This window comes from Rhipicephalus sanguineus, chromosome 1 (genome assembly GCF_013339695.2).
Source record: "Rhipicephalus sanguineus isolate Rsan-2018 chromosome 1, BIME_Rsan_1.4, whole genome shotgun sequence".
NCBI lineage: Eukaryota > Metazoa > Arthropoda > Arachnida > Ixodida > Ixodidae > Rhipicephalus > Rhipicephalus sanguineus.
The window spans coordinates 287,756,930-287,773,616 of record NC_051176.1 but is presented as its reverse complement, the minus strand read 5'-3'; the positions used below and the strand labels follow the sequence as shown (position 1 = coordinate 287,773,616).

Sequence of the window (16,687 nt, the reverse complement as noted above, 5' to 3'; positions counted from 1 at the left end):
AAACAGGTGCAATGCCTCATGGAGCAATAAACGAGAGAGTAACAAAATGGTGACCCTTTGAGTGATTCGAAACCAGACAGCCAACAGTTTTGCGGGTGCAAGAAGTGGGAACCGCCCGAAGGATGAAATTGAAGCTAGTCACCGTGTGCCTACACGCCACCGGATGCGCTAGCGATAGCTGACACACTGCTGTAGTAAAGCATTAAAAAAAAACGGAGAGGCATCAGCGCAAGAAAAAATACCACGTATTCCCGCGGTGTGGCAGCACATGCTAAGCAAAATAACTGATCAAAAAGGGCGCACTTTTTAAGCATACAAGCGATGATGTACATGTACGTCATTGACCATTTTGGATGTCTTCGCGAGGGGCGTACATGTACGTCATTGACCCTGAAAAGGTTAAAGAGATTTAAGTGCCCCTGTAACTCTTCTGCGTGCAGGTTGGTCGTGAGGAGGAAATAATCAAACAGTGGCTTGACTGCTGTGTCACGGAAGGTGGCCTCCTTGTGGCCCAACAGAAGGTACCCCGGAGTTCCCACTTGGTGCTACAAATGGTGGACCAGTGGCTGGAGGCCTATCGCAAACTGTCACCCCACCATCGGCTCACCGATTCTCAGAGTGGCTACTCGAGTGATGGTGATTCTGATCAAGAGTAGCGCATGCTATATGTCCCGGGTGAAATGTCACCCAGGGCATTCCAAGCAGAGCTGCTTACTTCCCATGTCACCCAACATGAGTTTATCAGTAGAGGGCTGGCCATTTCAAAGATGTGTAAATTTGTTGTAAGACTATGAAACCAGTGACCAGCCGTTCTGTGAGAGCTCTGCACTGTGTGGGCGGCAAGGTGTGACCGTCATCTCCTGTTTGAAAGTGCCAATTCCTTGGCCTTTGACACATTTGTGTGTTCCTTTGTTATTGTTGTTTTCGTTGTGTGTGTTTCTGTGTTAGTGTGTGCGCACACTTCTTTTGCTGTGTGCACTTAGCCAAATATAGTGGGGTACAGAAGTTGATGTTCAATACTGAAATACAAAGTCCTCTTGTGCAAAACAGCATGTGCATACATGCAGAATGTTGTCCACCTATGCTCATTAGGGTTCTTCCTGCTGGTATGACCCTGCCACAAGTTTTCCTTTTATGCATGATTAGGTATATGAACAGTGGGACATGAGACAGAGGCTGTTTGAAAGCATTCAGAAATTAGTCTTTGTAGGTTTGAAAGGGAGAAAGCACATCCCCTTTGGTAGACCTGCTGATGTACAACTCATGGGCAGTAGTGATGTACGACTATTTCTGATTGAAGTATATTCTCTACAATCTAGTGAACTAGCTTGCTTTCAGTAAGTAGGGATTACAGTCGTTTGTTCTGTAGCAGCCTGCACAAACGCATCAGTACATGAGAGACCAAAAAATACAGCAGTAACAATGCCAATACATGGAAGCAGAGTATGTATACACAAGAATGCTGCTTAGCAGCTTGTAAAATAAGTGAAATCTGTAAATGCATAAAATGCATCATTTTGGGCAAATTGTTTACAAACATCCCTTCAATGGGCTGATGCACATTAGTTTGTATCATTGGCTTATCCTTGTCACTGATCAGCAGTTTCATGTTAAATGTGTCATTATAATTGTATAATGCTTACCTGATTGAGCTTTTCCTGTCCATATATTTGTGTACAGCTGTCAGCACGCTTAGCACAAACGCTCCGCAGCCTGATCTTGACCAGCTTGTACTGACGCCAGCACCATGAAATGTTGATCCATATGTTTGCGGCGGCTGACGATAGTGAGCCTGCACACTCCCTGCCAGTCAGACACAAGTGAAAGACAAGTGACCAGTCAAATCGAGGTGCGTTCCAGCTATCGTCAGTCCAAGCCAGTCCAGGCCAGACTGCGGAATGTTCATATTAGCGTGCTGACAGCTGTACGTTGGTCTTTCCATTTATTCAACAATTTTTGTGCTTACCTCTGTATTTTAAAAGGTCTCTCCGCTCAACGCTCCGCCTTGACATGAGAAAGTCTATGGCAGCACTGCCCCTCAGCTGTAGTGGTCTCTGCATAAAGTGATAATCGGCAGAAATCCTTTAGAAGCGTGGTACCGTGTCCATTCGAGTGCTGCTGTTGTGCTCAATTTGGTCGAGCAAAGGATGAACTTCAAGTGGAGGCTCTTTTAAGAATATGGGGGGTAGTATGTTGACCACTGGGTGCATTAGTGTTCCAGACTATACCGTGCAGCTTATTAATATCCAACTTGTTTCAGCAATGTCAGCGTTGTCTCCAGCAGTTAGAATAACTGCACCTGCTTTTTTCACTCATTTCCATGTTTTAAAAATAAGTGGCTAGTATTGCAAACTATTGTGCACACATGCTGTGTTTCTTTTCTTTTTTGAAAAGCCTGATTGATATTTCAAAACCATATTTCATGCTGTACATTACAGTGTAATTGAAGTACAGAGCATAGATACCAGTCTATGGACTCCCCTGAAGAGAGTGCATTGCTCTTAGCCCTAACCATGCTGAAGTATTGTAACAGGCTGTAACACTTAGGCCCACAGACTGCACACCACCTTTTGGCACTTTTGAAGCAATCAAATGTGTGCCTTCTATAACAGCTGGACCAGTGGTTGCACCAGCCCCCTGAGTGGTCAGGGTCCTTTGCCGTCCCATTTCCACCCTACTCTGACCTCCCCCACCCTTTCAACACGTGAGTGTGCAGTCAAATAATACAGGCCCCACAAGCACTGCAGCCAGTGCAGTTATGTTTTCACCACTTCAGAGTATACATTTATTTATTTGCAAAGTTGGATGACGTAGTGGACAGTGTCAGCTAATGCACAATGCATTAGGCACGTAATATATTTACGTATACATATATATGTATGTGTATATGTATATATATACTGACACAATGTAACCTCTTCATTTCGCAAATTTGTGTGATAATTTCTTTTTCAAGAGTGAGAAAAAGAATAGGTATGTGTGCTTGTGGTGCTCATGTGTGTTGTGTGCATGTGTATAGTGTAATAAATGCAATCTAGATTTATATCATAGTTGTAATATATTGCACAGTTATATATATATATATATATATATATATATATATATATATATATATATATATATATATATATATATATATATATTGCACATGCCAATTTGTTTTAATGATGACTGTCTCCAGTCATTAAAAATTTAGGGATTTGAGACAAAATTACAACTTTTACATGACATAGCTATGATGGACATTGAATGCTGTGTGGCAATTGCCAATAGTGTGTTTAATTAACTAAATGTTAGCTAATGAAGTATGTTAACATACTTGTGCTCATTGCAGAGTTGAAGTTGATCAGTGCTTCTAGGCATGTTAACCTAATTGAAATCATGAGAAAGCAGTGCTGTTCTCCGAATTGCTACCTTGAGCTCTGACCAGCTTAAATTTTGAAACTGCGACATGTTTTTTCAAAAATTGGTTTGTGAACTTTAGCTTATTGGCCTTGGTCACACATTTTCTGGTGTCCACCACCATTAATCTTGGCCAGCATAAAAATTTCTGGGCTCTCCAATTTTTATTAATTGGGGATGACTGTCATGGAAACACCCAGTGCATGAATGAAATATAATGGTAGCCAGAGCACCCAATCTTTGTACCTCCCTCAATGTGTGATGTTTGGAAGCAGCATTGTTCTGGTTTTTGTTTCTGTTGAGTATTGTGTGCTGCAGTCATAACATGAGCAGAGGTTCCTGGCGCTGGGTGTCTGATGTGATTCAGCTTTTATTTGAAGTTTTGTTTTTGTAGTTGTTCCAGGGTAGTTGCTGTGTTTTAGGCTGTGAATTACCGTTTTCTTGTTTGTGCTAATAACATAAAGCTGTTTATTCAGCACTCCGAGTACAAGCTCCGTTTTTTAGAAGCACGACAGTTTGAAACGCATTGGTAGCAGCATTCATATATATGCAGCATAGATATTAGTCTAGCTGTATATTGACAGGAATCTAGGTTTTCACTGGCCAAATAAAATGTTTAACATATTTATTGAGTGCATTCTTTTTATTGTGTTTGCTTGCTTATGCCGCTAGTTCGCTTCTAGAATCTGTTATTGGATAACAAATTTATTTGTAGAAAAGCTGCATGCACCTAGGGTAACAAATTATTTCAGAATATAGATTGTTTTGAGACTATGCTGTCTAGCAATTTTAATGCCTAAAGAATGTATTCACAGACTTGTACTGAGACTGTGTATAGATGTTCATGTAGTATTAACATGTATGCAGCTTGAACACACTATGAACAGCGTGGTATGTACCAGCTGTATGAAACGGTCTAGCAAGGTGTGAGCACCCTGGGAAACCCTCTCTGGTACACATTCTCTCATTCATTTCCAAAGCTGTAAAATATTGTGGTTTGCTGTAGCAGGACATGTAGAATTTCAAAAAGCTAACTTAGAATAAAAACTAGAGGTCTGTGATAATCCAGCAGAGATGACTTGCTAGAGTAAGCTTGTGCTGTGTCATTTAAGATTCCAACACAATTCTCTATAAAACAGTACTATCTATTGGTGTTAGAGTCATGTACTGCATAGAATCAATAAAGCTTGCTGCATTTTCTAGATGGCAGTTGCAAAGCAAGTTGATACTTGTTTGACAGTTACAGTATTCGAAGTACCTCTAGTAATCAAACCTTGCTAAGTGCTTGATCATGCATTTGTACCAGCTCTGAATTCTGTTACAGAGAACTGAAAGTTTATGCTAAGCATTTTTAACTATTTATTTCTTTAGAGTATTTTGTGCCACATGATTTCTGTGCAATAATGGACGCATGAACGCATCAACATAGTCTAATGAAAAATGAAGCATTCATGTTACACTCCCTAGGCACTGAAAAAAAAGGATCATTAAGGATATGCTCAGAAATGTTTCCGAAAAGCCAGTGAAGTCTCTCACCTTGCAAGCCTGTAAATGTACGAAAATGAAAGACTGATATCTGTACACCTTTGAGTCTCCTTTTATTTAAGAGGAGATGCTGTTAAGATGAATGACATTGCAGGAAGCTGGACTAAATGACTTCAAAGATAAAAAAATAATTACTGTGAAATCTACTACAGAGAACATTGTTCCACATATGGACAGATCATCTGTTATGCTAGCAGGGCAGCCAGGCAAATCAGTGCCCGTGTACTTAGATTTAGGTGCACGTTGGCAAAGGAGCTCGAGAATGACAGACAGCTGAGCAAGATGGTAGAGACTCGTGGTACAAAAGCGCAAGTGTATGAAATGTGGCACAGTAGAACAAGAAGACCAGCCCAAATGCCAACTATCACATACATGAAAGTCGCAAAATGATGGCAATGTGATATTTCACTTCATAGTGTTTGTGCTGTCCCTCTCATTTTTCTTGTGTCTATGTTTTGCATGCCTGTAAATGGCCATAATGCTGGTGTGTGTGCATGTAAGGAGAGGGCTGTGCAGTGGATCTGTACGCTCAGGACAGTTTACTGACAGAGGCTACCTACAAAGTTATGCCTTGAAACCCTTACAAGAAACACATGTCTTTTTGTCCTTTACAAGGCATTTTACGAGACGGAGTTTGATTTGGTAAGCACAGTTGAACCTGTGTGTGCAGCTGTTATACAATATACATACGTTTAACTTGAGACAATCGTCAATGTGCAAAGGTAAGGACTATCTGCCAAAACACTGCTAAATTTAGCATTCTGGCATGATGCGTGCAATTTTTCTTGATGGCGCATATGCAATAATCTCATGCTATTTCCTTGCAATAAAAAGCACACAATAAAATGTTTGCATTTTCTGAGGTATAAACAACCCTGAGTGCCTCACTTTGGCAAGCCAGCACCTGATGATTAGCACCGATCATCATGTGCCCCCCCCCCAAAAAAAAAAAAAAAATTCTGGCTACGCTACTGCAGCTTGTACAGTTTGCAATTTTTTTTTTTCACGGTTCCCCCCCACATTTATGGTTTATCTGAAATAAAGAAAATTAGTTTCGAGAGGGCGCGTGTGCCTGTGTATAGCAATATTTTGTGGTTTTGTCTATCCTGCATGCTGTACTCAACCAAAACACCATTATTCCATTTCTAAATTTACCAGGGGCGGAGGGGGTGGGGTTCGGACCTCCCTTGGTACGCCTGTGGCTCGTAAGCAAGAGTCTGCGTATCATAGCCAGGACCTCCTGACGCACCCTAAACGTCATTTTGCTTTCAGACCAATTGTTATTCCCGTTTGATTCGCTGACATTTCGCTTAGTAAAACGCTGAGATAGAAAGTAGATCGCGGGCCTAAATTCGAAATATGGCCCTTCGTCTACGTTCGCGTGATAGAAAATGCCCGCGTTGGCGTTTTCTGAAGTACGAGAGGGTATATATGTTGTAGGAAAGGCTTTGTTATTTTAACAGCGAGTCAATAAAGTAGCTTTGCAGTCGCATTGGATTAAGGAAATAAAAGTGTCAGAAAAAGACTACCGGTAGTTGGCATTAACCACCTGACAGCAATATTTTACGGTACGTGGGCCCACTGATTTTTTCTCTCTTAATGCCTGACGCTTCCAATCTAACGGGTAACTTTACAGGTCGCAACAACTAGTACAATTCGGAACATTTATATGCATGTTATATTCCCAGACAAAGTGGGAATATAGCTTTATCGAAGAGACCACGTCCCGCAAACTTTTGATGGGAAGGGTGGGGTGGGGAACGTTGAACCATGGTTGGACCACAGCAAGGAAGCCTGCCCAGACGCAACGAATTATAAATGGAGGGATGTTTTGTGCGCAGGTTCTATGTATAATGTCCAGTGCGTAAATCTGAAGGTTCCCAGAGTTTATTTCCTCTTTTTCTACGGGCTCGAGAACCTGCGTTGCTGCCGTCGATGCCACAGAGCAGTCGAGTCAACGCCAACGTTCCTAGTGAAAAGGGAATACGTCGAGAATTTCGCCAAGTTGGGGACTAGGGCGCGCAACAGCATGCAATAGTCTTGTGGTATTGTTCCACCGTACGGGCTCCTCGCGGGTGGTTGTTTGAAATTAAAAGCTGTCTTGGTACCTTAATGAGCGCACCGAATGAAATAGAAGTAATTGGTGAAAGCCCTCGTTACCTCCACAGTAGCTGGACAGAAAGGGGACAAACAAGGTTATACTGGGTACTTTCTTGGTGACTATGTAGGGACATCGAGAACGTCGGGAAGACGAGTATTCCGATGACATTGCTCGCTTTGCGTCATGTGCCTTCCAGTTAACCCAACCACTGTAGGAGGTAACATCGCGCTGCTTAACGTGTAGTAGTGTTCCACCTATAGTGTGAAGCTGTATATTTTAGCCCATTGATCGCTGTGGTGCGCCTTAGATGTGCAGCGCTGAGAATTTATGTCAGCGCTGTCATCGCCTTGACTCCCCATGTTCGATCTACAGGTCGGCACTGCGGTAAGGAGCGTTGTTTATGCAATTATGGTGTTGCACAAATGAGCCCGGCGCGCACGTACAGATTTTTGCTGTGGCGGAGATTCGCGCGTTGAACATGAAATGATATTTAATACAGCAAAGCGTTGGCACCCCTGAATCGAGCAAAGATATATTGCTAACCACAAAAAAATTTGCGTTATGACTTTCAAATTAGCCTGTTCCATTCAAAAATGCCCAGAACTGTTATAATGTGTACTGCTAATGTATGTACAATTTTCTCCGTCAACAACAGGCAAAGCTTGCAAGTAATTGTACCACTGTATCTGTGCGTGGCATATACATACGTTCTCTGGCGTGGCGACGCAGGGGTCGCCATGACGTGTTTATTGTCGGCGTCCTCGAGCTGCAGCTTGTGGACAGCTAGTGCGCTGCTTTAGCATCTGTCCAGTGTACGCGGAAAGCATGCGAACGGAACAGATCAATGACGAATGTCACATTTGCTATTGAGCAAGCAAGCGCTGCTTGAGAGAGACGAAAATCATAAGTGCTAGACATGTAGTGATGCCTGCAAGTCTGGGATACACGAAGCGACTAATGTAGTCGATTTTACTCCGACAGAAAATAACATGGAGGTCTGGTCGTTGACGGAGATGCAGTTTTATTGTAATGATAAAAGACAAGCAACGGTCTAGTAGAAGTAGGTAATGTTCATAAAGACATTAAATATTTTGACTGGCTGGTGGGGGTTTTAGTGAATAAATGCATATCTTGGGCTGTTATATTCCTATGCATATTTTCACAGCAGGTGTACCTGACGCACGTGTGTGCATGTGGGCGCACTGGGACTACTAGACGAGTGCATGCTTATTAGTCTCCGTGCGCCATGGGTACTTTTCATGGGCAAGTTAAGTTTAGCACCTACTTATATGCCTACTGGTGTAACGTAGTGAACTAGACGAGCTGTAGAGATTTAAAAAAAAAAAAAAAAACGGGACATACAAGAATACATATAATTAGCGCGCGCGTACTGTCTTGTCTATGTCGCATAGTCATTTCCACAAGACCTGGCAGCATCAGCCAGCAGACGCTCTTGCTAAGGCAATGCGCAAAGGCACGCCGTAGTGAGGGATCCGGAAATTTCGACCATCTGGCGTTCTTCAACGTGCCCCTAAATCTAAGTATAAGGGCCTTGTTTTCTTTCGAGCTCTACCAGGGTGGGGGGTGTCTGCGGTGAGACTTCGCCCCCCCCCCCCTCCAATGGGGAACCCTGCGCATGCCTATGCATATTCATTTCCCCAGCTTACCATCCATCGTCATTAATCCCGTACGTCCCCCTTCCCCTGTGTAGAGTGTAGCAGCTAGGCTAATAATAATATATCATAATTGTTCGAGATTAACGTCCTAAAACCACAATATGATTATGAGGGACGGGAAATTTCGACCACCTGGGGTTCTTTAACGTGCACATGCATTGTCCTCAATCTAAGCACATTGGCCTGAAGCATTTTCGCCAGCATTTTCGGCCGGGATTCGATTTCGCGACCTTCAGGTCGGCAGTCGAGCACCATAACAATTAGTCGACCACCGTGGCGGGTGCGTGTAGCAGGCTAGTACGAGCTGTAGCTCAGCCCGGACTTGGCTGCTGGACACCCGCCTCTCTTCAGCGCTCTACCCTTGACGTTTCTTGACGTCCACGCGTCAGTAAATCGCATCGCAGTGCAAACAAGAAAAGAAAGACTTGAGAAAGGAAGCAGGAAGCTTAAGGTTCGGCACTACCTCAACTGTGGAGCCAACAGAACAAACATTTGCGCATGCTTGCGCCAGTATCGTAAAAAAGCAATCACAGTGACATATCTACAATCACGAGATATTTCAACAAAGCTGCTTTCATAGAGAATATTCTACCTTTTTTGTATCACCGCCACCACGCATTCATATGGTTCATATGTATTCTTTCCGCAAGAGCGCGTTTGTATATTCTAGTCGGTAAACACTAGCCTTCTGAGCATAGGATCTTAGGTCCGAAACCCAGCACCGCCATGAAATTTTGTTTTATAGATTTCTGTACAGCAGCTGCCGAGTTGGTCGAGTGCATGGTTATGGTCAATAGATCAGGGTGTCGGAACTAAATGTTTTAAGTGTGTGACACTGGGCCCGGCTTGTCCGTCCGTCTCATGTGACGTGATCACGCTCAAGATCAAGTGGTCAATACAGGCCTAAACAAGGCTATAAAGAAATGCCCTCTGGAACAATTTCTTTTCGTTTTCCGGGGCGAGAAAGCCTCCTAGAGACCAGAGGGAACGGTGGATTCGCAGCGTACGGCGTGTGAATAAGTGATCCTGTGCATGGTCATGAAGTACACGTTGTAGCTAGTTCGCTGTGAATTTACGCTCCACACAAGTGAACCGGTATTTTTACAGTGTGCAAACAGAACCGAGTGGCAGCCGGCAAAATGGTTTCGGTCTGCAGTGTACATTTTGTTGGCAGAATGTCATCGCGATCCCGCTTCTCCTTCGTACGCTCCTGCTGTTTTTCCGCCGACGTACCGCAAACTTCGGCGATAGCTGGAAGTTTCGCTGACTCTTTGTTGACAAAAGCTACAACTGCTGCTGCAGGCTTGCAGTGGCCTCAATACCACCCCTACAGTTGCAGTGAGCTCTGGTGACCAGCCTATAGTAAGCATCAAGCTGGAAAAGAGATTACTCAAGGTACACCGGGCCTCTGGGCGGTGCAATTGGAAAAGGCGTTTTGGTGTTGATAGTCTAAAGTAATTAATGCTGAAAGTACACATGCATATCACAGAGCGCGTGCACTTAAAGTTACGTGCACCAGAACAACAGTTCGGGCGATGACCATATTGCCAAATTACTGGACGCCGTCGCTTAGCTGTACGTGCGTTATGTTACGTGGACCGCAGTTCAGACAATTTCATAGGCACATAAAGGCGAGCATCATTCAGTCAGGCTCATTTGCAGGTAAAAAATGTTATTAGTACGCCCTACGTATAAGCGACAGCGCAGTTCATAAACGGGAACAGTAAGAAACAAGCTGGATGCGTGGCACAATGCATCGGGGACCGCGCGAATTTTAAGTTTTATTACACCTGTATTACATTTGCCCCTTGATAGCGCTGCGCATGCAAGCGGTGCCGCGCCACGCTGTTTTTATGCTACGTGACGGCTAAGATATCGCTTACAAAGATGACACTAACAGATTTACCCAAGCACTCATGCAGCCCGAGCAACGTCCACAAACGGAACTGCAGTATAGAAAGCTTCGCCACAATTGTTACGGCATCACTAAATGCAAACACGGGAGGCGATCGTATACGTACTACTTGCGCCGATCGCATTCGGTTGCCCTCAAGACAACATCTCGCTACAGCACAGGTTTGACGTTAATGCCATCGTTTTACTCAGTAATAAGCAGGTAAAATGATCAAAAGCGTGCACAAAGCTCGATGATGGACGGCATATGCTTCCTGCTTCACGTTGCCTGTTGCACGCATCTCCCTTTTAGAATACTCTGTCCGACCGTGCTCTTTCCGTCACGTCGAAACGTGCCTGCTGCGGCTAACACTGTAAAACGTGCCTGCTGCGCACTTTATAACACCAGTCGCCGTCGCGCACACACGCACGTCCACAAAACGCGGGCGCAAGCAGAGAGACGAGATTTCGTAGCACGACCTTGACAACTGAGTGGCCACTGCGGCGCTGACGGCGCGCTGGCGCACTGCAGAAAGAAGGCTAGCAATGCTCAAAACCGGGTTCAAATAAACGAACAAGGTCTAAAATAATATAATTAACAGAGAAATAACCAAAAAGTTAAAGGCGTGGTGCCATCAAATTTCGAGGCTATAACAAGCCTGTTGTGGGTTTCTTCTGTATGCAAGGATACTCCACACGAAGGGTTGGACACAGCAAACGTTTATAATATATTTTAATTCACTTCCAAAGTGTACCTATGTCGCGATCTTGTACGCGTTCTTAAAACGGACGGAGGGGTCCGTTATCCCACCGCACGCGATTGGTCAATGAAGGGCCGTGACGTCTGTCACGGTTCACATTGACCATTCGCGTGCGGCTGGATAGAACGGACCGCCTCCGTCCGTTTTAAGAACGCGTACAAAATCGCGCCACTAAATGCCCATTCTTCCGATCGAGACCCATCGCTAGCGCGCCAACACTGACGTAGCTCAATAGGAGGGGCAACGAAAGTTGTAGTGACGTCACACCAGATCTGCTGTAGTGACGTGAGTTACCTCCGCCACCTCCGCAACGTACGTACCGGCAAAGCATCGGTTGCTACATCGCCGAGTTTCGATCGCTTCCTGGCTAAGTGCGTCACAGCCTTCTGTGGTCACGTGACCAAGCCCCCTCCACTGCTACGTCACGGCCCAACCTCGGCGCCGAGAAACCGAAACCGAAAGTTGTCCACATAAAAAGGCGATATTAAATTATTTAGCGAGAATACATAAATCGTGGTGCGTGTATCATGCTTCCTGGAGCTATAGAAAACGCTTATAGCAAAGAATGCACAAGCCACACATTTGGTGGTATTACCCCTTTAAAATCGCTAAAAATGCTTCGGAAACCTGTGGCTGGCAGGGGCGCCACTGCCTCGCCAAGCGCGCAGTTACTCCTCCCACCGGCACTACATCTCAAGGGGGAAACAACCTGACGCAACTCGCTGGACACGTATCTTAACTGCCGTAACAAGCAGGAAGTCGCTAAAGCGCAGCAAAAAGTAGTGCGCATGTCGGAGACCGAGTTTGCGAATTTCCCTAACAAGATTCTACTCGTGCCGGGGAAACCCCACATGCTTACCTCAAACATTGAGGTCATCGACGGTTTGGTAAACGGAGCAGTGGGAACTCTACGAACGAAAATCGCTGGGTGCCCGTGCTACGCACTTCCTCGGGTTACATTAGTGGAGCTGCAAAATGCGCAGGATTTAGAACTACACCAATCACTACACAAATTTTTTCGCTTCAGTTTTACTTTCTTTCCACCGTAAAAAGTGCTGTTCTGTTTCTGTTCCGGAACGAAAAAAAAAAAAAGGTTCCGTTACGGTTCGTAATGGTTTTTATTTCTCATAACTTTCTCATAAGTGAATTACGAATTCTCTGACCAGGCTCAATGCTTTGCGTCAAGGGAGTGAGTATGATCTCAGAAGCAGCACGTCATTGAGTGTAGTCTCTGATATGCGAGACCGCTGTTCTGATAAAAAAAAAACTTCAGCGCCGAGAATACCCCCCTACGCTGGCCTGTGTGAGTGGCACATTACGGACCACTTAGGGTAATATAAACAGCTTCGGTTGCCACTCTTTTCGTTTTCGGCAAAATTTGAACACATCTTTACATTGGATTCCCTGCCTCATTTGTTCCGGATTGTCATCTTTTCCCTTGAACCGAAAACCGATAAAAAAAATATTTCAGTTTCACTCCAGAACGAAGGTAGCGTTTCGGTTACGTTTTCGTTCCGGTTAAAAATATTGTTTTTTTTTTTTTTTCGTTTTTGATTTTCGTTTCGTTCCGGCACACTGTGCTTGACTGCTTAAGTGTAAGTCGCGGGATGGAATCACGGCCGTGGCGGGCCGCATTTCGATGGAGGAAAATGCTACGAGGCCCATGTGCTGGATAAGGTGCATGTTAAAAAACCCTGTGTTGTCGAAATTCCCGGGGCCTTCCACTATGGTGTCTCTTGATCATAAATATATCGTGTTTTTAGGACGTAAAACTCCTACAATTATTATTATGCATGAGATCCACGGCAATTCGTCTCGTGTGACAGGTGCACGGACGGACCGACACAGGAAGCATATACAGTAACTCTAATTGGCTATTAAAGGGCCCCGCAACACTTTTTCAAGTAATCATCGATTAGGAGTTTATTGCCTCACGAATCTACTGCTGCAAAAATTTTTAGAATCCGTAAAGTACGAGAGGAGTTACTACAAGGATTTGTCGCGCGCTTTCTCCTTTCGTACCAGCGAGCGCGCAGAAAGCTATACGCATGGGGAGGGGAGTGGGGGGAGGGTGACATGGGGGCAAGAAGCTACATCCGTTCGTCAGCGTGCGTCATGACCTTGAGTACTTTCTTTTCTTTTTTTGTTCTTTGAACGCGTGGCTTGCTTTCAGTCTAGCCACTATACTTTCAGTGTGATCGTGCGCAAGTACGTCGCGGCACCCACGGGATGCCGCGGTAACTATACAGCTCATGATGCTCAAATGAGACAATGGCTGTGGGTTTGGTGTTTGTGGCGCGGTCATTTGGTTTTATGGCATCATTTGTCGAAAGAAGAGCGAGCGATTTCTAGCTTACTTCAAGAATTCATTGCAAATTCCAGGCTGCGTGCTGCGCTATAATGTTTGGCTGCGCTATAATGTTTGTCTTACATGTTCTCTGAAGCCTCGACTACCGATCGGCAGGGTTTTCTGACCATGCTGAAAAAGTGTTGCAGGGCCCCTTTAAAGGAGTATACTGACACGATTTTGAGGCACCCCAAAAGGGACATTTTTCATTTCCATAGTGTGCACCATCAACGCGCTCCACACACCGGAGCCAGACAGCTCGTATAAAATATTTTTGATTTTGAAGTTTTCGTCACCCAGTATCTGCAAGCCAGCCCCACCGCAATGGATATTATTATGACGAGTAAGTACAGTTCACTGGGTTTGCGAAATCTGAGTCCTGCATGCAGCCTAAATCGCAGAAATCGGTCAGAGCCTCTGGACAACGATTCACTTGTCGTTGTTTACGTGAACCACGTGCGACTGGCAGCAAACTGACAGCTGTTGCAAGTATGTCGCGAGTTGCAGTCTTCCCGTGACGTCAGCCTTGTGTTGACACGTCACTGTGAAGCCACCCCCTCAATACCGAAGCCGAAACTGCTGCTTTAAAGTAGTGGTATTAAAAATATATTCAGCGCATTCTCAAGTACTAGGACACTCTTTTCAGGGTTCTCGACACCCTTGTTTTTATTTAGAGCAACAACCCGACAATATTTAAAATTCGTGTCAGTACTCGTTTAACGGAAGCGCCGCCTGTACGTCAATAACGGTGCAACCAGTTGTGACTCATGGACCACTGCCGGGTTTGTAATTGTTAACGTAGGTAGCGTTAACATTTAAAAGTGTGGGTGCATTTTGTGAAAAATGCACCCACAATGGATTTTACTAAAATGGGATGAAACTGAAAAATAGCAAAATAAAGAAAAAGGCACCTACAGTCAATTTTACTAAAATGGGATGAAGCTTTCAAAAATCTAAAAATACAAGATTTCCAAAGGCTTGCCTTTTTGTGTGAAAAATGCACCCACAATCAATTTTACTACATGGGATGAAACTTTCAAAAATCGAAAAAATACAAAATTTTTATGGACCCACAATTAGTTTTCAATCAGGATACAACTTCGAAAAATAGAAAAATACAAAATTTCCTTGCCCTCCTCTTTTGTGAAAAAAAAAATTGTGAGCTTTACTAACACAGGATGAAACTGAAAAAAAAAAAAAAACCTGATTCCCAAAGGGGTTGCGTTTTTTGGCAAAATTTAAAGTGCACCCACAATCAATTTTACTAAAATGGGATGAAACTTTCGAAAATCGAAAAATACAAGATTTCTAAAAGCGAGAAATGTTCCCTCATGGACGAGTGCGACGAAACGAAGAGCGTGTATTCAGATAATGCTCGCGCATTTAAAGGAGTACTGACACGATTTTGAAGTGCAGCAAAACGGACGTTTTTGTTTTCCTTGGCATGTAGTGTTAACGCTCTCCCCACACCGCATCCGGGAAACACGTATAAATATTTAAGCTTGATTTTAAAGTTTTCATCTCCCAGCATCTGCAAGGCAGCTTCACCGCATGGAGAGCCCTATGACGTTTCAAGTCGGCTCACTTGGTTTGCGAAATCTGGGTTCTGCATGCAGCCTAAATCACAGAAATTGCTGTCAGAGGCACTGGACGACAGTTCACTCATCATGAACCACGTTCGACTGACAGCAAAGGACAGCAGGTGCATATTTCGTGGGTTGCAGTCTGCCCGTGACGTCACGGGCAGACTTGACACGTCACTATGAAGCCGCCCTCTCGAAACCGAAACCGAAACTGCTGGTTGAAAGAAGCGGTATTAAAAATATATGCAATGCATCCTCAGGCACCACGACACTCTTTTTAGGGTTCTCGACACCCGTGCTTTCATTTAGAGCAACAACCCGAAAATTTTTAAAATTCATGTCAGTACTCCTTTAAAGGGGAACCCCCGGATGATACACGTGCACAGATGCTGCCGCACATGACACGCTCGCCAACGCTCGCCTTTTACAGCGAGGCTTTTTATGTCTGCTGGAAATCTGTCTCTGTGTGATCAAAAACCGCTAGCGCTGTCCAAGGATTGGTAGAGGAACTAATATGTGTAGTTTTTTTAAGGGGGGGGGTAGGATAAAGTTTATTGAAACCAAGTGGGTTTGCGCCCCTTAATGAAAGCGTGGAAGGTCATTAGAGGGACACAAAAAGAAAAATTATTTTTCTCTTATTAGTAAATTACTCTTTGACGATACTAAAATCACCACGCTTGCCGCGAGAAGAGGGTTGGTAAGCGAGGAAATGCGCAGTTAGTACACTATACGCGCAGCAAGAAAATGCGGATGGCGACGCCACCTTGAAATTCCCGCACCAAACACCATGACGCCATAGATTTTGACGGCAGTCTACATGGGAATGATAGCAGTGAGAACGATTCATTCATAGCAAGGGTCTCGTTCTGGCAGACTTGATGCCTTCAGGTAGTATGCGAGGGATTATTGGTCAGCTGCCAGCTCGTAAAAAGATCATGTGCTACGTGACGCCAGAAAGGCAGAAAAAAGAGTGTTCCACACTCGCCGCCATGGCTGCGATTGGCACTGACTAACACTCCAAGGTTTAAATGCACATACATATTCCATAAAGTGGACGGGAGGATGACCGCCGCTGTAGCTCAGTGGTAGAGTATCGGACGCGTTGGATATTCGAAGGTCGCAGGTTCGGTCCCTGCCGGCGGCAAGTTATCTTTTCGTCCACTTTACGTTCTTCACATTTACGTTCTAAATACTACAGATAACACCCCCTATACTTTCCTTGATGTTATTGTCTGTTAGTTCTCATTAATGAAAAGCACTTTGACATTCGTGATGTCACCATCGGAGATTTCGGCAGGAAATTTAAAAGTGGGACTTTTGAAGTTTATTTTCTCAAATAGAGACCTTTTCACTAGAGAGAAGAAATACCGCCATGCTGG

The 16,687-nt window shown here is 44.3% G+C and overlaps 2 protein-coding genes across 2 annotated transcripts in view; both read left to right on the top strand.

Annotated features, from left to right (window-relative positions):
• The window catches only part of LOC119379208 (ubiquitin thioesterase trabid), a 110,786-nt gene extending 106,756 nt beyond the window's left edge, over positions 1-4,030 (top strand). The window contains exon 11 of the mRNA XM_037648428.2: positions 441-4,030. Within this exon, the coding sequence (XP_037504356.1) occupies positions 441-656 (216 nt within the window). The 3' untranslated portion in view covers positions 657-4,030. The remainder of the gene's footprint in view (positions 1-440) is intronic.
• Positions 1-16,687, top strand: part of LOC119379211 (eukaryotic translation initiation factor 2-alpha kinase 3) — a 423,415-nt gene that overhangs the window by 196,230 nt on the left and 210,498 nt on the right. The gene's annotated exons all lie outside the window — the stretch shown is intronic.